A 25598-nucleotide genomic window follows, 5' to 3' on the forward strand; every position below is an offset into this window, starting at 1 on the left:
TCACATACGTCTTCTCATTTTTAGTTCTCTTCCGTATTCTATATAAAATAAGATAATTATATTATTTTCCCTTGGTTTCCTCTCTGTCGTTCTCACTTCATTCTGTTCCATCTCCTCCCCCTTTCCTTTTCGGCCATCTCTTATTTGTAGTCAAGCCTACTATACCGGCAACACGGAGAGGACCTTCAGACTACGTTACGTCTAATTTTCGATCCCCTCCAATCCCTCTCATCTTCCATAATAGTCATCGCTAATTATTTTGGTTCACCCGGGTGACCTTGATTTTTTATACGAGTTATTGCTTTCTCTTTCTTAATAAAAACTCTCAGGATGAATGTCTATGTTAAGTTACGGTAATATTCTTTAACTTCTTACTTCGAAATTATCATCTATACTTAAAAATGAAATTGGGCCGGAAAACGGTTTGGCTCAGTGGATAGAGCGTCGAAAGGTCCCAGGTTCGATTCCGGTCAAGGGCATGTGCCTGGGTTGCGGGCACATCCCCAGTGGGAGATGTGCAGGAGGCAGCTGATCGATGTTTCTCTCTCATCGATGTTTCTAACTCTCTATCTCCTTTTTTCTCTGTAAAAAATCAATAAAATATATTTAAAAAAATAAAAATGAAATTGGTACCCAACTTTCTATTTTGTGCTGTTTGTTAAGTTTTAGTTATTGGATTATACTGGCTTCATAAAATTAATAGCATAGCTTTCCTCTCCCCTTTCTTCCCCCCTTATGTCCTGGAAGGTTTCCCTGGTAAAATTATTTTCCACTCAAAACTATTTTAACTATAATTCATTGGTATTCTTTACAGTATGCCACTATTGTTTGTTTTGCTTACATTTTCTTTAGATCAGTTTTGGTAATTTATTCTTAACTAGAAATTGTCCATTTCATTGAGATTTCAAAATTTATTAGCATAGACTTGTATATACTAGTCTTGTTTTGTCTCTTTGTTTATAGTTCTATTCACATTTCTATATTTTTCCTCTTAACTAGACTACTCAAAGATAAACCTGTTTTTTTTCTTTCTAAAGTATCAGCTAATTTGATACATTTTTGTTGCAGAGTTACTATTTTTTAATGTTCTTTAAAAAACAATGTTCATGTCCTTTTTGACATGATAGTTTATAAATGCTTTTATTCTCTGAAAAATGATTGCCCAGATTTAATCTGTTAATGTACAGTGGTTCTTCTTTGTTTCCTTAGGCACGAGATGTGCGTACCAATGAAGTGGTGGCTATCAAAAAAATGTCTTATAGTGGAAAGCAGTCTACTGAGGTAGGTGGTGAAATATATACATTTTTACTGGTATGTTAGAGAAAGGCATACTATTTTTAATTGGGGGTAGGTGGCAATTTCTTCCAAAAAGTATAACATACATAAAGAAAAGTGTACAGATATTAAGTGTATATTTCAGTGAGTTTTCTTTCATACACTGAATGTACCCATTTAACTTGGACCTAGAACTATAAATAGCATTACTGGCATCCCCAAAGCCTCCCAACTTGTGCCCCCTGCTTTCAGTTTTTTAAACTGTTACTTAATATATTATTCTATTTTTGTCATAGAGGGATTATCAGTTTCTAAAATAGTAAACTAGAATAAGATGTATTTCACAGTAAATATATTGGATATAATTTTTTAATGGTTTAGAGATTAACTGCAGTTTTAAACAAACTTTAAATAACAGGCAGTATAGATGTAGTCTGAAAAACAGGTGGTGTGTAATAATCTGAAAAACTATAATATAAAATTGATACCACATTGAGTATACGTTAGTTCACTAATATTCTGATTAGTTCTTTTGACATTATATTTATTCTGTTTAATTGCCTAAATTTATTTTATAAAATGTAGGACGTGTCAGTCTTTAATTTAAAATTTTTTTAAATTATGGCAAAATACACAAAATTTACCAGTAAGCCATTCTTAAGTGTTCAGTGGCATTAAGGATATTCATATTGCTGTCTAAACACCGCCACCATTTATCTCCAGAAATCTTTTAATTTCATCTTGCAAAATTGAAGCTCTAATAACAACTCCTGTTTTCCCCTCCTCCAGTACTTAGAAATCACCATTCTAGTATCTATATGAATTTGACTAGTTTAGGTTAACTCATATAAGTGAATCATGTCCTTTTTACTTAACATAATGCCCTCAAAGCTTATCCATGTTGTAGTATATGTCAGAATTTCCTCCCTGTTTAAAGCTAAATAATAATTCCTGTGGTGTGTGTATGTATGTATATAAAACACCACATTTTGTTTATCCATTCTTCTGTTGATGGACACTTGGGTTCCTTTATCCCTTGGTTATTGTGAATGATGCTGCTATGAACATGGGTATGCAAATATTTCTTTGAGTTCCTGCTTTTCAATACTTTTGGGTATGTGCTCAGAGGTAGAATTTCTGAATCAGTCTTTAATTTTTAATGATTTTGGGTTTCTACCTTTTCTGAATCTCTTCATTTTATGCTAAATCTTGTTTTTGTGATCATACTCTGGGTACAATGACACTATCATGATTATATTGGTGTTCCATCATTTCGATTCCTAGAAATTCCTAAAACTCCAAAAAAAATCCCCATTTCCATTTCTTACAAGTTTACTCTGATTTTATTCACCATTCTCTCACACAACTTTAGAACTAGCTTTCACAGGAAGACGTGTACTATGTTGGCGTCTGATTAGGCACACCTAGAAGAAAAAGTTTCATTTAGGACATCATTTTTTTACGTCCAATATTAGTGTCCTTTATAAAAGTTTGTGTGTTTTTTTTACATTGAAGAATACAGGTGTTTTGTTTTGAGAGCTTGCCTCCCAGAGCATTCAAATTTGAGAATTAAAGCCCATGAAACTCTGAATTTTGCATCTTATATCTTAAAATATTATGCAGCTATTTTGCTGTATTTTGTTGAGGACTTCTTAAATAATATAGGAGATATATGATCTTAAATTCTAGTACAAAATGTTTTTTAAAGTTTTCTATTATGCTAGTTTCTCTGACTTTAGAAATATGACCCAAGTTGGGGGTAAAGCTTTAAAAAACTAAAACAAGAACAAAAAATAGATTCCTGCTTCCCATCTTACACCTACTAAGTCTGTAGACCAAAGAACCTGGTTGGGTCCTTAGAGTTCCCTGATTGCTTCTTAAGAGTTAACTCTGTTTAGAATATGGCCTAAGTATATTGTTCTGGCCAATGGTTTATCTGTATTGCTGGATAGGTGTTAATGAAGAAAGCTCTTAGTAAAATATGTAGGAAAATGTTTTCATATTGTTTGTTTTTTTCTGTGAACTTTTCTATGTAACAACTAATTGTTCACTAGCATTTTAGAAAGTAATGTGCATTTATGAATTTGTCTCAGAGTAATGACTTCATTTGAGTTTAAAAAACAAACAAAACCTTAACATTTGGTAGAAGATATAAGCCAGAAACATGATAGGTGAACTTTATGGTATGTAGATTATGTCAGTAAAGCTTCAGATAAGAAAAGGGAAGTTGAATTTTGATGAAAAATCACTAAATATGGTACATTGTTTTCACCAATGTGTAGTGTGTAGTTGTAAAATATTAATAAGACTTATTTATGATAAATTTTATCAAACATTTGTCCTACCTTGAATGAAATAATTTTATAAATTATGTAATTGATTATAAACTATGAATGTAATTCCTCTTAAATTGATTATTTTGACATTTAATTTAAATATTACAAATAAGGCAAAGCTGTATGCTCTCATTAACCCTTAATCTAGTAATTACTTCTTTCTTATATACATTTCTAAGGAAAAGCAGCTGTTCATAATTCTTTCCTTTATTCCCTTTTTTCTCCCCATAGAAATGGCAGGATATTATTAAAGAAGTCAAGTTTCTACAAAGAATAAAACATCCCAACAGTATAGAATATAAAGGCTGCTATTTACGTGAGCACACAGCATGGGTAGGTATCTGCTCTCCCCTTGCCTTAATTTTAGTTGGTTTGGGCATATAATTAATGAAATTAAGAATGTCTCACCCTGGCTGGTGTGTTTTTAGTGGCTAGACCCTCACTCAGCCCGAATACCTAAGGATCTTGGATTCCATTACTGGTCAAGGGCAGCACTTACCTGGGTTGCATTCCCTGTCCTGGTCGGGGCATGTGCAGGAGGCAACCAATTGATCTGTCTCTCTCACTCAGTGTTTCTTTCCCAAACTCCTTCCCTCTCGCCCTTCTATTCTCTCTAAAAATCAATGGAAAAACATATCTTTGGGTGAGGATTAACCAAAAAATAAAAGAATGTCTCAGAATTGTCCTGTGAAGCTTGCAAAAACACCTTGAAATGTTATTTCATACTGAGAAAGGAAGAGTAGCTTTTCCTAGAACTCCTTTCCCTAAGCAATAAAAACTTTTGCAATTTTACTATAGAGATTTCGCTGGCCTTTATATGCATGGTAAAATGTTCTCTGAAATTTTTTTAGTAGTTTATCAAACTACTAAATGGTTTCTCAAACATTGTAAAAACAATTCTATTACTAAAGGATGAAAGTTACATCTTTTTGACATGATGTATTATAATCTATTTAACCACAAAGTTCTTGGTGGAGTCTTGGTGAATCCTGGTGAAATTTGAATTAATTGTGATTACTTGGCTGAGTAATACTAAAGGTAGAGAATTATTACATGAAGTAGAGATTAATTTTACCCTGTTGTTACCACTGAGGTGATAATGTAGTAATCCCATAATGGTATAGACATAATAACTATCTTTTAAGAAAAGGGCTAAATTTTCATTAAACAGGAATGATCCTTTATTTTGAATAATTAATAAGCCAGAGCTGTTATCATTCTAGTGGATTGAAGTTAGATTTAGATTTGTAATGTTTGCTGCATTTTTATCCAGTTTGATTTTGCTCTGTGTTTGATTTAAATGAAAAATTTAAACTGTAACCTAAATCTGGCCGGTGTGGCTCAATAGTTAAGCACTGACCCATCAACCAGTAGGTTATTGATTCGATTCCCAGTCAGAGCACATGTCCGGGATGTGGGCTCAATACCCAGTGGAAGGTGTGCAGGAGGCCAGCCGATCAGTGATTTTCTTTCATCATTGATGTTTCTATATCTCCCTTCCTCTTGAAAACCACTAAAAACATACATTCTTAAAAAGTTTAAAAATAAACTGTAACCTAAGCTTTGTACATATAGTCCCAGAGGACAGTTTTCTGTTTCCTAACAATCATTATTACTACTCTAGGTTAATAGTAACAGAATATGTATATTCTTTTATAATTTTAGTTAGTAATTATGTATGAAATACACATCTTGTCATTGACTTAACCTTATAAATGCATTTAACAAATTGCTAACTGCATAAATATTTTTTAAGGTAAATAATGACTAGAGTTTGTTTTATTTCAAACTATCTTCTTGATCTCCTTGGTGAATTTATCTCAAATAGAGTCTTTTTAATAATATATTTTAATGCTTTTATAATTTTTCTTCCCATATAGCTTGTAATGGAATATTGTTTAGGATCTGCTTCAGATTTACTGGAAGGTAGGTTTCCTTTAAATATTAAGAAAAAAAAAAAGCATTAGCAAAATAAAATAAGAATTCAGTAAGAGACTTCTTAAATAACATAAAACTTTTCAAAACAGTGAAAGCCTTAACTTTTTCTAGAATCTCAGCATGGTATATACCATCCTCATTTAATGTTATCTATAATAATAAAAGCGTAATATGCTAATTAGACTGGACGTCCTTCCGGGCGTCCTTTCGGACAAAGCCCAGGCTACAAGGGAAACCTGGGTCCTGGGTGCCAGAGGGAAGCCGGTGCTGGCAGCTGGGGGAAGGAAGGCCTACTCTTGCATGAATTTCATACATCGGGCCTCTAGTATAGTATAACATCGGTGAATTTTCTCTCATTTTGCCTTAATGAGCATTTTTCTGCATTCTTTGTCATTCAGCTTGATCTGTTCCTTCTGTTCTGAATGAAAATATCTGAGAATAAAGGGAAAACTTCTCTTTTTTTTATTATCACCAAATAATTGTTAAATGTTGTTAGCTTTGAGGAATATTGGCTGTAACCTCTACTTTAACAGCAAGGCACAATTGGTACTAGTTATAACATTCAGTAGCTTTGTATTACTAGTATATCTTGGGAAGCAAATCCCTTGTTGCTAAATGTTAGTGTTTTAAAATTGCTCTCTCTATATCAGATATGTATATTTATTATTTTAAAAATGTTCTATATAATAATTATTTTTAAATTCTTACTTTAAGTTCACAAAAAGCCATTACAAGAAGTGGAAATAGCAGCAATTACACATGGTGCTCTCCAGGGATTAGCCTACTTGCATTCACATACTATGATCCATAGGTAAGTACATTGAAAATTGTCATGTATTAATAAGCAAATGGTTTGTTGCTTATATCAACCTGGAACTCATTACCTCTGAAATTTTCATTGGTTAAAGCATTTCAGAATCTTATAAACTCATATTTTTTAGATTGCCTTAAAAAGAACATACTGGTACACTTGATCTCTATGTTTAGGATAATTTTATCTTTTCTACACATGCTGCTGGGCTTTCTGAAGCATGTGTACTTGATAGATTTGAGGTAGCAATTTAATTACAGAATTATTTAATTTGCAAAATGGAAAAGGCCATTAGGGATTATGTAGTCTTTTTTCGTTTTACAAATGAAAAAACTGATGCCCCAATTTGTTACTAATATCTCCAAGTTTAAAAAGCTTAGGTAGATTAAACTAGAATTAAACCTAGATCTTTTTCTTCCTGGTAACTGATAATGCCAGATTTGTTCCATTGATTCTGTAACAGGGATATATAAAAGTTACTTAAGCCTGGCCAGTATAGTTCAGTTGTTGAACATGAATCTATGAACCAGGAGGTCACAGTTCAATTTCTGGTCAGGGCACATGCCCGGGTTGCGGGCTGGACCCCCAGTAGGGGCATGCAGGAGGCAGCCAATCAGTTATTCTCTGCCATCATTGATGTTTCTATTTCTCTCTCCCTTCCTCTCTGAAATCAATAAAAGTATATATATTTTTTAAAGCTACTTAAGCCCTAGCTGGTTTAGCTCAATGGATAGAGCATCGGCCTGCGGACCAAAGGGTTCTGGGTTCCATTCCTGTCAAGAGCACGTACTTTGATTGCAGGCTCCTCCCCGGCAAGGACCCTGGTCAGGACATGTGCAGGAGGCAATCAGTCAATGTGTTTCTCTCACATCGATATTTTTTGTCTTCCCCTCTCTCTTCCACTCTCTCTAAAAAAATCAATGGAAAAATATCCTTGGGTGAGGATAAACAAAAATAAATAAATAATCAAATAAAAAGCTACTTAAGACTCTTTATGCTTTTGAGTATTAATCCATGGTGATGGATAGTAACTTTAAACCATTTTATAATGCATTTTTAGCATTGGTATTGCTTTTGCCTGGTTTAGAAGGAAATTAACATTTTTTTATTTTATATGTGAATCAGGCAATACATATTAAACTATGTAGTAGAGTCATTGTGAGTTAATGGGTTGTCAATTTTTTAGATGAAAATAGTAAGAGAAACCCACATGCTAGTAAGTATACGAAAGTGATAAAATTAGAACCTAAGGTCTTCTCAACTTCAAAGCACCTCTCCTTTTTAATTTTTTAATATATGTTTGTTGATTTCAGAGAAGAAAGGAGAGGGAGAGAGAAATAGAAAGAGAGAGAGAGTCATTGATTGGCTGCCTCCTGCACACCCCAGACTGGGGATCGAGCCTGCAACCTAGGCATGTCCCCTGATAGGGAATCAAACTGTAACTTCCTGGTTCATAGGTTGACGCTCAACCACTGAGCCACCGCGGACGGGCACCTCTCCATTTTTAAAAAACAAGTAGAAGGACAATAGATTTAGTATTATATCCATCATAATACTATAGTAAGAATTGACAAGTGCTTGGAAATAAAGTTTTTCTTTTCTTGAATGGTTAAGTGTATATTATGGCACCCATTGGACATAAAATTCTATTATATAAATATCCATCATTTTCTTAGTTTGTGTGGAGAGTATGTTTACTGATTTAGAAAAGTAAGCTTGAAAGTAAATTTGAAACCATTGATAGTATATTTTCCTTATACATCAGTTTTCATTTCATATTAAGTTAGATGGATTATGCTAAGCTTTGTAAATGATATGAATATTCCCTTTGTAGAAATTGGGGGCATATTTGCAACAACATGGATAAATCTAAAGCAGGGGTGGGGAATATCTGGCCCATTGGCTATATAAGGTCCACGAAATCATTTGGTCTGGCCCTGCCAAGGCATTAGGGGTCAATTAATTAAATGTTTGACCAAATTTAGCTGGCTAATTTTTAAGTTGATAATTTTGTATGGCCCTCGAATGATGTTATAAATATCCAAATGGCCCTTGGCAGAAAAAAGGTTCCCTACCTCTGGTCTAGAGGGTACTATGCTCAGTGAAATAAGTTAAGCAGAGAAAGAAATACTGTATAGTTTCACTTATATGTGGAATCTAAAACAAAACAAAACAGAAACCGATCATTGGGATGATTACCAGAAGGGAATGGGTGGGAGGATGGCTGAAAAGGGGAAAAGGACTATAATCAATAACATTGTGATATGTTTGCACAGTGACAGATGATTACTACAGTTAGCCGGGTGATCACATTGTAAGGTATAAAAATGTCAAATGTCAAATCACTATATTGTACACCTGAAACTAATAAACAAATATAAGATTGTATATTACTATACTTAAATTTAAAAAATTTTTAAGTTAAATAATGAAAAATTGGGCATGAGGTTCTTTATTATACATTAAGTGGGGTACTCAGAAATCTTATATGAAGAAATGGCCAGCTAATTAAATTCTACTTTTAAAACCATTATTTGCACAAGTAAATAGGAACTCAAATATAGATTATATGCTCCAGTTGTTTGATTTCCTACCTTTTGTTTTTACTGTTATTCTGTCCTTTCTTTTAGAAAATTGTTTCTATATATTTATATGAATTTTATATTTTTTTGTTTTCTAATTTGGTTCTTAATTCTTACTATTCCAATTGAAAGAGTATCCTAGAACTTATTTTTATTTTTTCTTCCCTACTTTACAAATTTTTGTTTGAATTTTATTGTTTTCAACATAATCTAATGAAAGAAAAAGAAATAATTTTATGTGTTCCTTAAACCCAGAGATATCAAAGCAGGAAATATTCTTCTGACAGAACCAGGCCAGGTGAAACTTGCTGACTTTGGATCTGCTTCCATGGCATCTCCTGCCAATTCTTTTGTGGGAACGCCATATTGGTAAGACTAATCCTATCTGATATTGATCCTCATAATTGAAATAGGTAATGTGTGGTTGTACCTTTTTCAGATGTCTTTTTCCTGGAAATGTAATGCTATTTTGAACGTTTTAACTTTAAGCATTATAGTTAGTTTCAAATATAGATTTGGAGTGCTACCCTTGCATCTCCTATTTTTTACTCATGGTCCACGTTTTCTTTCGTATTATTATTATTTTTTTAATATATTTTATTGATTTTTTACAGAGAGGAAGGGAGAGAGATAGAGAGTTAGAAACATCGATGAGAGAGAAACATCGATCAGCTGCCTCCTGCACACCTCCTACTGGGGATGTGCCCGCAACCCAGGTACATGCCCTTGACTGGAATCGAACCTGGGACCCTTCAGTCCGTAGGCCGACGCTCTATCCACTGAGCCAAACCGGTTTCGGCTTCTTTCGTATTATTATCTGCCTCATACGGTGGGTGTGGAAGTGAAAAAATTTCAATAAAAATTGAAGTGGGGAGTAGATAGAAATGGTAAGTGTAAATTTGTGTTTTCTTTAGGTTTATATTTACTATATATCAATGATCTTCAGACTAACATACCTCAAGACTGGTAGCTAACTTGGAGTTTGGGGTGTTGTTTTTTATGTTATAGAGAATTGAAAATACACATAAAAGTCAACAAGAGTGTCCTGGCCGGGTAGCTCAGTTGGTTAGAGCATCATCCCCATGTGCTAGGGCAACCGTGGGCAAACTATGGCCCGTTTGAAATGAATAAAACTAAAAAAAAAAAAAGACCGTACCCTTTTATGTAATGATGTTTACTTTGAATTTATATTAGTTCACACAAACACTCCATCCATGCTTTTGTTCCAGCCCTCCGGTCCAGTTTAAGAACCCATTGTGGCCCTCGAGTAAAAAAGTTTGCCCACCCCTGTGCTATAGGGTATGGGTCCTATCCCCAGTTAGGGCACATACAGGAATCAACCAATGAATGCATAAATAAATGGAAAAATAAACTGATGTTTTCCTCTCTAAGATCAATCAAACAATAAAAAAATTTAAAGTCAAGAAAAGTATAATAAATCTTCACATACCACTCACCCCAACGACATTATCCCATGGCCATTCCCAACCTATGTCTTCACTCCTCTCCCCTTCTTCTCCACCCCTCAGTTATTTTGAAGCAAATTCTAGACAACATGTAATTTTAACCATAAATAATTTAGTATTAATGTCAGCAAGTTTGAAGGGAATAATTTTCAACTTCTATCCATATGTGTCCTATTTCTCTGTGTATGCAGAGAGTGTTGTCTTAGGTCCACTACATCTTTTTTCCCATGGACCTTTCAAATCTCCTTTCTCCCACTTTATAAAAGAAAGGCTTCTTGCCCATTCTGTATATTATAATGATGCATTGCCCTGGGATATAAAAGCCTCAGAGCAGCACCAGAGGGACAATTTCAGAATATAATCTGTAAAAAACATTGAAGAATCAGGACACAAACTCTTAGTAAGGCCTGGTGCCTTTTTTATTATCTCTTTTCACATTCCTTTATTCCTTGCTTTTTATTTTTTCTCCCCAGTTATCTTTCCTCCCTTCTTTTTTTTTCTAATTGTAGAATTCATAACCAAGATGTTTGTCATAGGGACACATTAACATGTTATTTGTATTGAAAAATGAAGTCAGATTTTTTTCTGACAGATGATTCTGATTCGACTGATTGATAGCATGAACACTGGCTTTGCTAATTAAGTTATATGGTAGTGGTTTTGATAAATTGAATGAGCTAATTCTGCAGCTCCAAGTTTTAAATATCTTTAAAGCAGATATACAATATACTGTGTGTGTGTACACTGTGCATTATATCTTTTGCAAATATTAAATTATTAAAATTTAGGTATAAACTCAAATGTGCAAGGGGATACTAGTTTTTATAATTTCACTGGAGGTAAATGAGTAAAAAAAATTTGAAGACTACCCTAACCGGTTTGGCTCAGTGGATAGAGCGTCGGCCTGCGGACTCAAGGGTCCCAGCTTCAATTCCAGTCAGGGGCATGTACCTTGGTTGCGAGCATATCCCCAGTAGGGGGTGTGCAGGAGGCAGCTGATCGATGTTTCTCTCTCATTGATGTTTCTAACTCTCTATCCCTCTCCCTTCCTCTGTAAAAAAACAATAAAATATATATTTTTTTAAAAATTTGAAGACCACTGTTCCAGAAGACCAAAAATTTTTTATGTGGACCCTAGTTTAGATAGAGTCTCCCTCCCCTATATAAAACAAAGGTTCTGTGAGCAAATAATATTTCTTAATGGTTCTCTTTAGAAATTAATGGTGAATATTAGATATTTTAAAAGCCCCATGAAGTTCTACAATTTAAAAAAATTACTTGTTTAATTTTGTTTAAACTTACTTCAACATTTTAAAGAACATATTGGAAACACCCAATTATTGATGATTGAAAATTTACTTTATTTACATATTTATTAGTTTGGGTTTTTTTTGAGTTTTTCTTCATATTTGTTAATTTGTATGTAGTGTATTTGGAACACAGGAACTAGGCAATATTTACATGTCTTTGCATGAGCACACACACAGGGGTTCCTGGTCACAAACTCATTAAAGTCGGTGAGTGTTTTTAAGTGTCTGACTGTGCTTAACTCCAAATGCAAATGAAGTGTAAGGTTAAAGTACCATAAAAAATGTTAGACTCTAGTTGAAGATAGGAATTAATGTTTCATTTTATAACCAAGATACCTATAAGGTTGATAATTGATTGTTTCCATTGTGAGTCTCCCTAGACACTTTTTAAAATTTTTTATTGATTTCAGAGAGAGGAAGGGAGAGGGAGAGAGAGAGAGAAACATCAATGATGAGAGAATCATTGATTGGCTGCCTCCTACATGCTCCCTACTGGGGATAGAGCCTGCAACCCCAAATCAAACCAGGACCTCCTGTTACGCGGGTCAACACTCAACCACTGAGCAACACCAGCCGGGCTAAGAAACACTTTTATCACAGAACACTATTTTTATTTGAAAGACTGACAAACTATGGTAATTAGTGTTGGTTATTATGGCAAATATTTTCTTAAGTAAATGAAGTGAGCTTGTAACTTCAAGGAAGATAATTTCTGGTATTCATTCCCTCTTTCTAGCAAAAGTTAGATGTTTGTAATGGGATCCTGAGGCCACCACTGGCCTAAAGGATATACAATATTAGAATCTGCGAGCTTGAACAGATGCAGAATACAACCCCCTCTGTGGCATCCTTCCTTTAGGATGCAATTATATGATCATGACAGATAGTAAAAATAAGTCTTATACTATCTGTGCAATGGTAACTATTTACCTTACAACCTGTAATGTATTCATTTCCCATTATAAAAATTCTTATGTCCAGATATATTATCTGCAATTCACACAGGTGTTCTCCATGTAGATAGTCATTATATTTTAATGACTATTACAATTTTTTTAACTTTAAATGACATTTTATGTTTTAGGATGGCCCCAGAAGTAATTTTAGCCATGGATGAAGGACAGTATGATGGCAAAGTAGATGTATGGTCTCTTGGAATAACATGTATTGAACTAGGTAAGCATTCTTTAATATTACTGTGTAGTAAGATTTAATCAATGTCTTGCATCAATTCCTGTACCAAATTATAGGTTTGTTTTTTATTTTGTCAGTTACTAAGGGGAGCAATAAATTTATTAAAGTTTTCATTTTGGTGACCAGTTATTTTTATATGTATTAGGTTAAGTATATTATATTTGCTCTGTTAAATTAGATCTAAAAAAATTTTCACTATGGGTCAAAGTATCTATGTCTAATATTAATGAGTATTTGTTAAACACCTGGAATATGTCTATATTTACTAGATTTACCATGTATAGCAGATCTCTAAAGCATTTGTGAATTACTTACCTCTACCTAAGATACTTATGACTTTAAGTTAGGTATGATAATTAGAAGTCAGGCTGTATGTCATATTGTATGTAGTATTTTGATTTTGTGCACACATTTTATTCTGTTGTCCATGAATGGAACTATGCTTAAGGCAGTGGACTATCTTAACTATACTAACATTCCCACTGTAAGTGAACCAGGTAGGTAATTGAACTGTCACTGTAATCAAAGAGGATGAACATCTTGCTCTTGATTCCCCAAGCTACCCGTCCTCCCCCCTTCCACATTAGCCCAATATCCTTTCCTTTTTTTCTTCTTACAGGAATATTCTATTAAACTTTATTTACAAGTGGGAAATACTGGGAATATTTACTTAAACACTTCTAGTAGTAATCAAGGATTGAAAAGAAGATGTTAATAGTAAAATCCATGTGTAATTTTGATAAATCAGTATCAACCTGGGTTTATTAGTAGTTTTCTAAAACAAGTAATAGGGAAATTGAGGTAAAAATAAAGGTAAAGATTGCTTATCATTACACAGTAGATGAATATTTCCAATACAACCAGACTGTTTCTACCTTGCAGTCTAATATTTTCCAAAATACTATTTTTGCTTGTATTGGAATTCCTATATTAACCATTGCCTTCAGGCTTTATATCATTTTTAAGTTTGACAACATCAGTAAACTGAGGTTTGGAGACTATCATAATGTCATTTTCTTCTTATCTTTTGGTCTCATTTTGAGGTTTATAAAATATTTCTTCCATTTGAAAGTATCTTTTTTTTAAATATGATTAAATTTAGGTTACACATCTTTGGCAGGAACACCACAGAAGTAGATGTTAAAATTTAAGACACATCTCTAGTGTCTTACATTTTACTTTAAGACTCTAGAGAAAGAAGAGCAAATTCAACCCAAGATAATTGATAAACCTCTAGCCAGATTTATCAGGCAAAAAAGAAAGAAGACACAAATTACCAGTATCAGCTGTAAGAAGTAACTTCACTACAGAGTTTACAGGCATTAAAAGGACTCTCAGGATATAGTACGAATATTTTTATGTTAATAAATTTAACAACTTAGATAAAATAGACAATTTTCTTGAAGGACACAAATGAACAAAGCTCACTTTTGGTACAGAGGACATTATTTGACATATGATTGAAACTTGAATGGGGTTTGAGGATTAGATGAAAGTCATGTATCAGCATTAATGGCCTGATTTAATGGAGGTATTATTGTTCTTAGTAGGGAGTTCCTGTTTTAAAGTACTTAGGAATGGTAGAGCATCAATTCAGCAATTTAATCTAAATTGATATACTTGAATGTGTTTTTTTAACTCAACTTGCAATTTTTTTGCCAAGTTTGAAATTATTTTTAAAAAACTTTAACAATATTTGCAAGAACAATAACAAGTTTTCTTTCTCTTACAGCGGAAAGAAAGCCTCCTTTATTTAATATGAATGCAATGAGTGCCTTATATCACATAGCCCAAAATGAATCCCCTACACTACAGTCTAATGAATGGTGAGTATTGCTAAGAGATACATTACTCAACATTTTATAAATTAAATGCGTTCTTATAATGTTATCAAAATGATTTCATTTCAACTAGGTAAAATGTATTTCTATCTGAAGAGAGATGAAAATAGGCTTATTCCTGTAACAGTAGTCTAATTAATCCATCATTACTTTGGAGTATGTTATTTTTATTGGCTTATTAAGAGACGTTATCCTGTATGCTATTGGCTTGTTTAATTCCCTCAGTGAACCTGAGTTAAATAAACTCTTGATAAAGATAAGTAAAATAAAATTGGTTTATTTTACCCCTATATCTTGTTTATCCTTTATTATATCTGCTTTTCATAGCATATGCATCTCAGTGATGCTACATGGAAGCAAAAAATACTGCTTTTTACAAAAATTTATATTTTCTTTGAACTTTAGGAATATATATTACCCTGATTATATAATAAATAACACAATTTAAACATTAATATTTTATAACTAAAATATGTAGATGGCGATACCTGTAGTGATATTTTGTTGGAGAATGGTTTTTAATTTATATGGTATAAAAAAACATAGATAAAATGACTTGATTTATCAGAATTATCAGATAATTTATAACTTTGTGGTTATTCTAGTTTTTATGTTATTTATTATTCAGAATGCTCTGATGTTCCTTTTCCTAGTGCTTCCTTGATTTGATAAAATGAAGTTCATTTATGTAAAGAAGTTTATGTAAAACAGATTGATAGTTTTTAAAAACTAGAATTTTTATTAGTGATAGAAAATTTTAATGGGAAATTAATTCTTCAGGTGTATCTAGCATTTGAAAAATTATAGGAGAAATTCTAGTCCTATATAATAAAGAGTTAATATGCTGATTAGACCAGACGGCGGAATGACCTTCCGGAACGACCTTCCTGGCAACCTTCTGGAACAACCAGTGGGCAGGGGGACAGGCCACGAGGCAGCCGGGGCTCTGAGGGCCTATTCTTGCACAATTTTCGTGCATCAGGCCTCTAGTATATTTAATAAATACTTTAAAATTCACAAGTAGATGCATAAATTAGTGATACTTTATTTTTTAAGGATTACATAATTAAGGCACATAAATTAGAGACATATAGAAGAAATCTTTTGGCACAGTTTAGTATTATGGTACATATAAATAATAAATATATTGAACACAGACTTAGATTCTTTGGGGATTCAAAAAAATTCTTGCACAAGGAACATAAAATGTTATTTGATATTTGAAGACAAACGATAAATTATTACTTACTGCCTTGCTCACTGAACTCTTCTCATAACACGCTATAATAATATGTTGCAGACTTCTAATGTTTTTAAAAATAACATAATTGGTTTTCTGGGTTTAATGGAAATTTTATCCATTTGTTCAGGGATATCAAATAGGTATACAAAATGCTCCCTCCAAAGCTAAGAGTGATGTTCTGAAACATGCTATATAGGAGATAATCCAAGAAGCAAACAAGGAAGAGATGGCTTAGAGAAGAGAGAAAACAAATTGAGAAGAATGCCATTTTAGATTTGAATGCAAAGAAGAAAAAAATTGACTTCCCTAATTTTGCCATAATTTAGAACGAGTTGTGTTATTATGTGAGAGCAAGATTTTTAAATAATCTGTGCAAATTTATCTTTGAAAAATGGTAAAGGTTCACTGGTTGCTTTAGATCAGTGGTTCTCAACCTTCCTAATGCCACGACCCTTTAATACAGTTCCTCATGTTGTGGTGACCCCCAACCATAAAATTATTTTCGTTGCTACTTCATAACTGTAATTTTGCTACTGTTATGAACCGTAATGTAAATATCTGATATGCAGGATGTATTTTCATTGTTACAAATTGAACATAATTAAAGCATAGTGATTAATCACAAAAACAATCTGTAATTATATATGTGTTTTCCGATGGTCTTAGGCGACCCCTGTGAAAGGGTCGTTCGACCCCCAAAGGGATCGCGACCCACAGGTTGAGAACCACTGCTTTAGATGGTTTTCATAGATTTATATGAAATACATAGTGTATCGTGTCTGCTTGCTTTTATAATTTTTTCCATCCCCCCTCCCACCAATAGGCACATACCTTGATTTGTGGATCTGTTTTTAAAAATAGCAATATGTTCACTTGATACTTTCCTTTACAATAGGTCTGATTATTTTCGCAACTTTGTAGATTCTTGCCTCCAGAAAATCCCTCAAGATCGCCCTACATCAGAGGAACTTTTAAAGGTCAGTTTATATTCTTAAATCGGTTTTTTATCCCTAAGAAATTATTTTTTAAAATGTGCTTTATTCTTGTTTGATTCTGAATCAGTATTAAGAATGCTCTACCAGCCCTAGCCAGTTTGGCTCAGTTTGGCTCAGTGGATAGAGCGCCAGCCTACTGACCAAAGGGTCCCAGGTTTGATTCCCGTCCAGGGCATGTGGTTGCAGGCTCCTCCCCAGCCTGGGCCATGGTCAGGGCGCCTGCAGGAGGCAACCAATCAATGTGTTTCTCTCACATCGATGTTTTTCTCTGTCTTTCCCTCTCTCTTCCACTCTCTCTATAATCAATGGAAAAATATCCTTGGATTAAAAAATATTAAAAAATTAAATGTTTTTAAAAAAAGAATGCTCTACCATTTTTACTAGAATATTGTTTGTAAGTTTTCTCAGATGCTAAGTTTTTCATTTGTTTTTTTTCTTTCCAAAAGTGATTAACTGGTTTTACTGTTGCTGAATACAATATATAGTCAAATATTCAAAATAGTAACAAATGGCTACATTTTTATATATGCAAGAATATATTCATGAGTTATAATTATAAATTTTGGTTTATATGGAATAATGTTATATTTTAGTTGGCAAAACAGTTAAATTTTAATATAATTTTATTATATCTATAATACTTTATATATTGATCTGTCCTATATTAAAATAATATGAAAGAAAATGGTGTGATATATTTATGTAAATATTGTGGGAGAAGAGAGATTTCAAGAGAAACTTAAAAATGTTTATCATTTTTGTTTCCTTTCTGGAAATATCTTTTTCTAACTTAATGAAAATATATTTTTAAAAATATTTTATTGATTTTTTACAGAGAGGAAGGGAGAGGGATAGAGAGTTAGAAACATTGATGAGAAAGTAACATCGATCAGCTGCCTCCTGCACACTCCCTACTGGGGATGTGCCCGCAACCAAGGTACATGCCCTTGACCAGAATCGAACCCGGGACCCTTGAGTCTGAAGGCTGATGCTCTATCCACTGAGCCAGACCAGCCATGGCTGAAAATATTTTTTAAATTATGTAAATTCTATTCAGTTTTCAATAGATTTGTTGCTTAATTTAAACACATTATTGGTATTCTTTATATTCTCAAAAAATTATTATTTCATTTGTAGGCTTACCATCTTCTTAATAACAGTAGTAGTATTGTTGAAATTAATATACTTCCTAAGACATCCAGTTAAGACATTATTAGTAAATAGTATTTGTGTCTCTCTTTGTGACCCTAAGGAATCTTGTTGATTTTCACTACAAGATATAAGTAGACTTTTATTACATGAATGTTTTAGAGTTTCAAAGCGGTTCAGCTTATTTTCAGTGAACAGCAGTTAAAGATACAAAGAAAATCTTCATATATATATTCAGTAGTATTGTTTGCAACCATAGTATGTTGAAGAGCAATACAGTTTCAGTAATGAAAGCCTGAATAAATAGGTACTCATTGCAGCAACAAAATGTTCAGTATACCTAGGAATTATGTTAGTGAAAAATAAGCAAGATCTATATGTAGAAAATTATTAAACTTAAAAATACATATTTTTTAATAAGACTAAATATTGGCCCCTGCGCCTCAGTTGGTTGGAGTATTCATTGCCCCACGCACCGGAAGGGTTGCAGGTTCAATTCCTAGTTGGGGCACATGCTGAGGTTGCAGTTTTGATCCCCAGTCAGGGTGTGTATGGGAGGCAACTGATTAATGTTTCCCTCTCCCTTCCTCTCTCTCTAAAATCAATACATATGTCCTCAGGTGAAGATTAAATAATAATAATAATCCTATATAATAAAAGCCTAATATGCAAATTGTCCCCTCGAGCGGTCGCTTGACTGGGAGACGAGGAGTTCGACCACTCGCTATGATGTGCACTGACCACCAGGGGGCGGCACGTAACATGGCGGGTGTTGGTGACATGCTGTGACCTCTTGCTGGCTACCTGGGGGCAGGGGTGACAGGGACGGAGGTGCGGTGAGAATGTGGGATGCCTGCCAAACTCACTCACACCCCCTGCTACCCTCTCCCAGGATGCCAGGGCTCGCGTGCCAGGGAAGCCCTTGTGCTCAGGTGCCGGGCGCCCGCGAAGAGTCCGCCCCCTCACCCACATGGCCTCTTCCGGGTGAGCTGGGCAACAGCCGCTGGGACCGCAGGGGCTGGTCGGGCTCCCCATGGGTTCATGCAGGAGCCGGTCTGGAGAGAGCATGCTACTTACCCAGTTTCCATGTGGTGCCGCTGGGTGGCCCAGAGGTCCACGCTGCACCCCGGCTCGCAGCATCTGGCCGTGCTCACCACATCTCCATGTGGGGACTCAGGCGCAGTGATTCAGGCGGAGGGGGGCGAGCAGGGGCCCAGGGATTCAGGTGCTGCCCAGGACCCAGAGGTCAGCTGGGACCTGCCCTTCCATGCCAGACGCTCTCGCTTCAATCACCGGCCAGGGCTAGGGACCCCACCCCTGCACTAATTTCATGCATCGAGCCTCTAGTAATAATAATCCTATATAATAAAAGTGTAGTATGCAAATTGTCCCCTCTACTGGAGTTCTCCCGGGAGTTCGACTAGGGGGCAAGCTGGCCAGGGGAAGGGAGGGAGGCCCCAGCCAGCAGCCTCTAGGGACCCTACCAGTGCAAGAATTTCATGCACTGGGCTTCTAGTAATAATAATAATAGAAGAAGACTTAATATTGTAGATAGTGGTACATACCAAGAAACTAAGGCTCAGGAAAAAGGAAGAATGTTACTGCCTTCTTACACTTGCCTAAGCATAAACTCTTTTGACAAAAACCTAACCCACCAGGGTCAGGTATTTGGTATTTGGAGAATAGATCCCAAGACTACAAGTAGTATTCATTTACCTTTATTGAATTCTGAGTGTATTGGCACAGCCTTATTGGAAAGTATCTATCAAGTGCTTCTTTTTCTTTGGCCTAATTACATTTCTGTCACAGTCCATCATAAAGAAAAGAAAAAATAGAAAAAAGTTTTTCTAATGTATGAAGCTATTTATCTCAGAAATAAAAATTGGAAATAACCATCCAGAATTAGGATAATGCTTAAATAATTTTGGCATAAATGTTTGATGAAATGTTCTGTAGACATGTTTATGAGTTGAAATAACGTAATACTTATGACAAAAAGTAGAATAAAATATGTAGTTAACTCTGCATAATGAAGAAATAAATTTAAACTAACAAAGAAGGTAAAAGTGTTATAAGAATTCAAGGGCATTTCATGAACTCAGGGTAGAAGGAATCTTTCTGCAATCTATATGCTAACTATTCACAAAACAAAATTTATACATAGAAAATTTCTGAAAAGAAATACACCATCACTGGCATATAATACAGCATAGAGAATGTAATCGGTAATATTGTAGTAACTATATGTATGATGCCAGGTGGGTACTAGACTTATTGGGAGGATCACTTCATAAGTTTTTAAAATACCTAACCACAATGCTGTACACTTGAAACTAATATAATATTGAATATCAACTGTAATTGAAAAAATGGAAGAAAAGAAATATGCCAAAATGTAACAATGGTACTTCTAATGGTGGAGTTGTTCTTTCTATTTTTCTGTATTTGATAAGGTTAAGCTTTATTAAATGTTAATGGTAAAAATCACTAATAATGCCCAGCAAGCATGGCTCAGTGTTTGAGGGGTGACCCATGAGCCAAGAGCTCACAGTTCAATTCCGGTGAGGGCCCATGCCCTGATTTGGGGCTCAATCCCCAGTAGGGAATGTGCAGGAGGCAGCTGATCAGTGATTCTCTCTCATCATTGATGTTTCTTTCTCTCCCTCCCTCTCCCTTCCTCTCTCTGAAATTAATAAAAACATTTTTAAAAAGAAATGAAAAATCACCAATATAATGGCTTTTAATCAGCTGCTAGTGTTTTATGAAGTGTTGCTTATGGAACATATAAAGGAGTCAATAATATCAAGGTTTCATGTGACATAAAACCACCATCAGTAAATACATTCCTGTTGAAACCTAACTAAGAACTAACGTGCCTTATCTGTGAAATCAGCAGTTCTAGAATATGTAAACCTTTATTTAGCCTTTATTTAGGGCTCTAATTTAATAATTGAACTTAATTCTTAGAGTTTAATTAGACTTTTTGACTATTTTAACTCAGTGTTTTCAGTTGGCCAACAAAAGTATTATGTTCAAAGTTTTTATAAAATTTGCAGGGGTGGTTATGTAGGCACAGAGTATATATGTGTAAATGACAACTTTGTAAATGAAAGAAGTCAGAAGTATAATAGAATTAGGTAGCTATAGATTATATGCAATATCTATCATAATTATTTAGGATAGTAATTCTAGGAGGGGTACATTTGTACTAATTAAAAAATATATACAGCATAGGTTTTAACTTTTACTTTCTCTTATCCAGCACATGTTTGTTCTTCGGGAGCGCCCTGAAACAGTGTTAATAGATCTCATTCAAAGGACAAAGGATGCAGTAAGAGAGCTGGACAATCTGCAATATAGAAAAATGAAGAAACTCCTTTTCCAGGAGGCACATAATGGACCAGCAGTAGAAGCACAGGAAGAAGAAGAGGTAATAACTTAGAAATTACTGAAATATTGAGCTCTCTTCATTGCCTTCTTTCCTTATATAATCTGTCTTGTCACAAATCTTTTAGATCAGTGGTTCCTAGATTGTGTTTTCTTACCTGAGGTCCTGTAAGGATCCTTATCTTTTTCCTGTAAAGATCCCAGGTGGGAAAAAGATTTTGCATTATTTAAACCCAACCCCTTCTTTTTTTTTTTTTAATATATTTTATTCATTTTTTACAGAGAGGAAGGGAGAGGGATGGAGAATTAGAAACATCAATGAGAGAGAAACATCGATCAGCTGCCTCCTGCACACACCCCCAACTGGGGATGTGCCCGCAACCAAGGTACATGCCCTTGACCAGAATCGAACCTGGGACCCTTCAGTCTGCAGGCCGACGCTCTATCCACTGAGCAAAACCGGTCAGGGCAAACCCAACCCCTTCTTAATGTACATTGGCATAGTAAAGCCCTGTGAGTCCTTTTATTAAAGAAACCTGTTCAACTTTATTTAATGTAGTCCCTCTCAAAGTTCTTGGCCACTGAACCCTTTTTTTTTTTTTTTTTTTTTACTATTCTCCAATTTCATGGGACACGCTTTTGGAAATATTTGAAATAATAAACTCTGGAAGTTGCCAATACTCACTCAGAAAGTGACCAAGTGTTCTGCTTTGTCCCTATAGACACTTGATTCTTTTCAGTTCTCTACAATTTTATTCCATCTACACAGTTCTAAAATACTAATTTTACAGATGAATAAAGCAAGGCTCGGAATGGTTAATTCACCTTATCTTTTTCACTCTAAATATTTTCAGTTTTCTTCTGTATTTCTGTTAGAATTCCAAAGCTTTGATTTTTTTTTTTGTATTACTTTCCAGTGAAGGAGATCACTTTGCATTCTGAAACCAGGAGCAGTACTTACTTTTCTTTTTAATAGTGCTTCATAGTTAATGAACTATAAAATACAATACTTTCTTAACTTACAGTTTTTTGTTTTTATTTTATTTTATTAATTCTTATAATAGTCATTAGAAAATTGTTTGGGGCTATTTTTAAATATATGAGTATTTTAGCAGAGTTGTGAAATTAATAAAATTCTAATGTAGTTAAATCTATAATTTTAATGTAGCATCTTTGATAGGCTAGGGATATATAAGTTCATATATGTATGAGTATATATCTATAAAATATATTTCTTTATTGGTTTCAGAGAGGAAGGGAGAAAGAAGAGAGAGAGAGAAACATCAGTGATGATGCCCTAACTGGTTTGGCTCAGGGTATAGAGCGTCGGCCTGTGGACTGAAAGGTCCCAGGTTCGATTCCCGTCAAGGGCATGTACCTTGGTTGCAGGCACATCCCCAGTAGGAGGTGTGCAGGAGGCGGCTGATCGATGTTTCTCTCTCATCGATGTTTCTAACTCTCTATCCCTCTCCCTTCCTCTCTGTAAAAAAATCAATAAAAATATATTTTAAAAAAAAAGAAACATCAATGATGAGAGAGAATCATTGATTGGCTGCCTCCTGCACGCACCCCATTGGAGATTGAGCCCGCAACCCAGGCATGTGCCCTTGGCCGGAATCGAACCTGGGACCCTTCAGTCCGCAGGCTGACGCTCTATCCACTGAGCCAAGTCAGCCAGGGCAAGATATATATCTATATATAATGAGAGATATACACACCATGGGTCTATATCAGTGGTTCCCAACGTGGGGCACAGGCCCCACATGGGGGCAATTTGATTTTTAAGGGGGGCAATTCAAGAATGAGTTATGAACAGTGAATTTTTTGCATTTCTTATGGTTCTAGGGGCCTCATATACAGTATATAAATATATAGTGACGTATTTATGCATGTTTTGAAACTTTGCTATTTTTTCATATCACTTCATATATTATTATTTTTTAAACAATTTCTTAGTGATTTCTTCCTCAGTACTTCAATTGTCCTTTCATTCTTTTATTTTTCTCTTTCACGGATGCCATGTTCTTTGGAAGCTTGTTTAGACCAAGTTAATGGCCTTTTAGGCTTCCTCCATGTGAATAGGAGTTCAATTTTAAATAATAAGAATTATATGTCACAGGTGGGGCATGGTCAAAAAAAGATTGGGAACTACTGGTCTATATTAATTAAATTCTGCATATCTTTAAAAAATTCTGCATGTCTTATAGAATTTTGATATGGTAAGACTGCTATTACGTTGGTGCCTAGATACCATTGCTTGCCTGGTTACTTCAGAAAAACAATCTATGATTATGATTAAATACTTAAGTAATATGTCATTTTCAATTTACACAAAAATGGATAAGAATTAATGTTAATTATATGGTGGTAGAGGATGGGCTAGAGATTTTATACTGAGGAAGAAAGGAAAATCTATAATAATAAAAGTGTAATATGCTAATTAGACTGGACAGCCAAATGACCTTCTGGACAAAGCCAGGGCTGTGAGGGCTGAGGCAAGCTGCTGTGGCTGTGAGGGCCGAGCACCTTGCATGAATTTCGTGCATCGGGCCTCTAGTATACATATAAAAGGCTTCAATAAAAAATAATTAAAAGGGGTTGTTTAGCCGTAGCCGGTTTGGCTCAGAGGATAGAGCATCAGCCTGCAGACTGAAGGGTCCCAGGTTCGATTCCGGTCAAGGGCACATGCCCAGCTTGTGGGCTCGATCCCCAGTGAAGGGTGTGCAGGAGGCAGCCGATCAGTGATTCTCTCTCATCATTGATGTTTCTGTCTCTCCTCACTTCCTCTCTGCAATCAATAAAAATATTTAAAAGGGTGTGGTGGGGGGTGGGTTGTTTATAAGATTTAAAAAAAAAGTTGGGGCTTGTTTTAACCATGGGAATCATTGAGAAATGAGCATAATCTCTATATATAGCCCATGAATTGTGTGGTAGAAATGGATTTTAAAAATATCAGTTTAGAGAAAATGCTACACTTTAGAAATAACCCAAAACTGATTAGCTGACTTTTACCCACGGTTGGGTTTTTTTACTGACAAGGAACAGTTGGTAAACTTACTGGTTTGACAATTAAAGGGGATTTCTCATGATAGACCTGTGACTTTCTGAAGACTGTATGCCAACCAATGTGCAAGGTACTTGTATTCAAGAATTCAAAAGAAATACCGATATTTGAACCTAATGCTCTTTTCCCTTAGGAACAAGATCATGGTGTTGGACGGACAGGAACAGTGAATAGTGTTGGAAGTAATCAGTCGATTCCCAGTATGTCCATTAGTGCCAGTAGCCAAAGCAGTAGTGTTAACAGTCTTCCAGATGCCTCGGATGACAAGAGTGAGCTAGACATGATGGAGGGAGATCATACAGTGATGTCTAATAGTTCTGTCATCCACTTAAAACCTGTGAGTATTTGGGTTTTTATTGAAAAATTTCAACTTTGGTAAATAATTTTCTTTATCTGACTACTGTAAGAGGAATTTTTTTTTAATGTTTCAGAAATTTGGAACAATAGGCTTGTTAATTCCCAATGTAATGTCTGCATTTGGGAAACTAATGTTTTGAGAATATAAAAATAATGTTTTTTAAAATTTTAGAAGAAATACAGAAATAAGATACATAATGTATTATTTGAAGTACTAATGATGGGAAATAAAGTTTTTAAAATAGTAAGTATACACATGAAATTAGTGATAATGGTTGCTTTTGGGGAGTGGGAGAAAGGATTAAGATGATCAAAAGTAACTTTGGGCCCTGGCCAGTGTTAGACCATCATCCTATGCACCAAAGGGTCATGGACACAATTCCCTGTCAAGGCACATACCTGAGGCAACCAATGGAAGTTTCTCTCTTTCTCTCCTTCTCCTTTCCTCTCTTTCTTGAATCAATGAAAGTAATATCCTCAGGTGAGGATTAAAAAAAAACACAACTTTTGCATTATCCATGTTTACATGTTTAAAATAAAATTGAGTATAGTTTATGCATAATCCATGGACACAGACAATAGTGCAGTGAAGGCCTGGGGAGGGGACAGGAGTGGGGAGGAGGGGGTAAATGGGGGTAAAAAGGTGGACA

At 34.7% G+C, this 25598-nt stretch overlaps 1 protein-coding gene across 5 annotated transcripts in view; it reads left to right on the forward strand.

Moving 5' to 3' along the window:
* The window catches only part of TAOK1 (TAO kinase 1), a 108300-nt gene that overhangs the window by 40351 nt on the left and 42351 nt on the right, over positions 1 to 25598 (forward strand). For 3 of the 5 annotated variants that reach the window (XR_002830896.1, XM_006095545.3, XM_023759519.1), the window contains 10 exons: positions 1210 to 1281; positions 3843 to 3944; positions 5492 to 5537; positions 6264 to 6360; positions 9198 to 9311; positions 12803 to 12894; positions 14645 to 14738; positions 16892 to 16973; positions 21403 to 21570; positions 24725 to 24928. Coding sequence is in view for 4 of the 5 variants with exons in the window: in XM_006095545.3 (XP_006095607.1) it covers positions 1210 to 1281; positions 3843 to 3944; positions 5492 to 5537; positions 6264 to 6360; positions 9198 to 9311; positions 12803 to 12894; positions 14645 to 14738; positions 16892 to 16973; positions 21403 to 21570; positions 24725 to 24928 (1071 nt within the window). In the remaining variant the exon portion in view is untranslated. Of the gene's footprint in view, positions 1 to 1209; positions 1282 to 3842; positions 3945 to 5491; positions 5538 to 6263; positions 6361 to 9197; positions 9312 to 12223; positions 12354 to 12802; positions 12895 to 14644; positions 14739 to 16891; positions 16974 to 21402; positions 21571 to 24724; positions 24929 to 25598 lie in introns of those variants that run through there. The other 2 variants (XM_023759521.1, XM_023759520.1) reach the window with 2 other exon arrangements.

This window comes from Myotis lucifugus, unplaced genomic scaffold (genome assembly GCF_000147115.1).
Source record: "Myotis lucifugus unplaced genomic scaffold, Myoluc2.0 scaffold_157, whole genome shotgun sequence".
NCBI lineage: Eukaryota > Metazoa > Chordata > Mammalia > Chiroptera > Vespertilionidae > Myotis > Myotis lucifugus.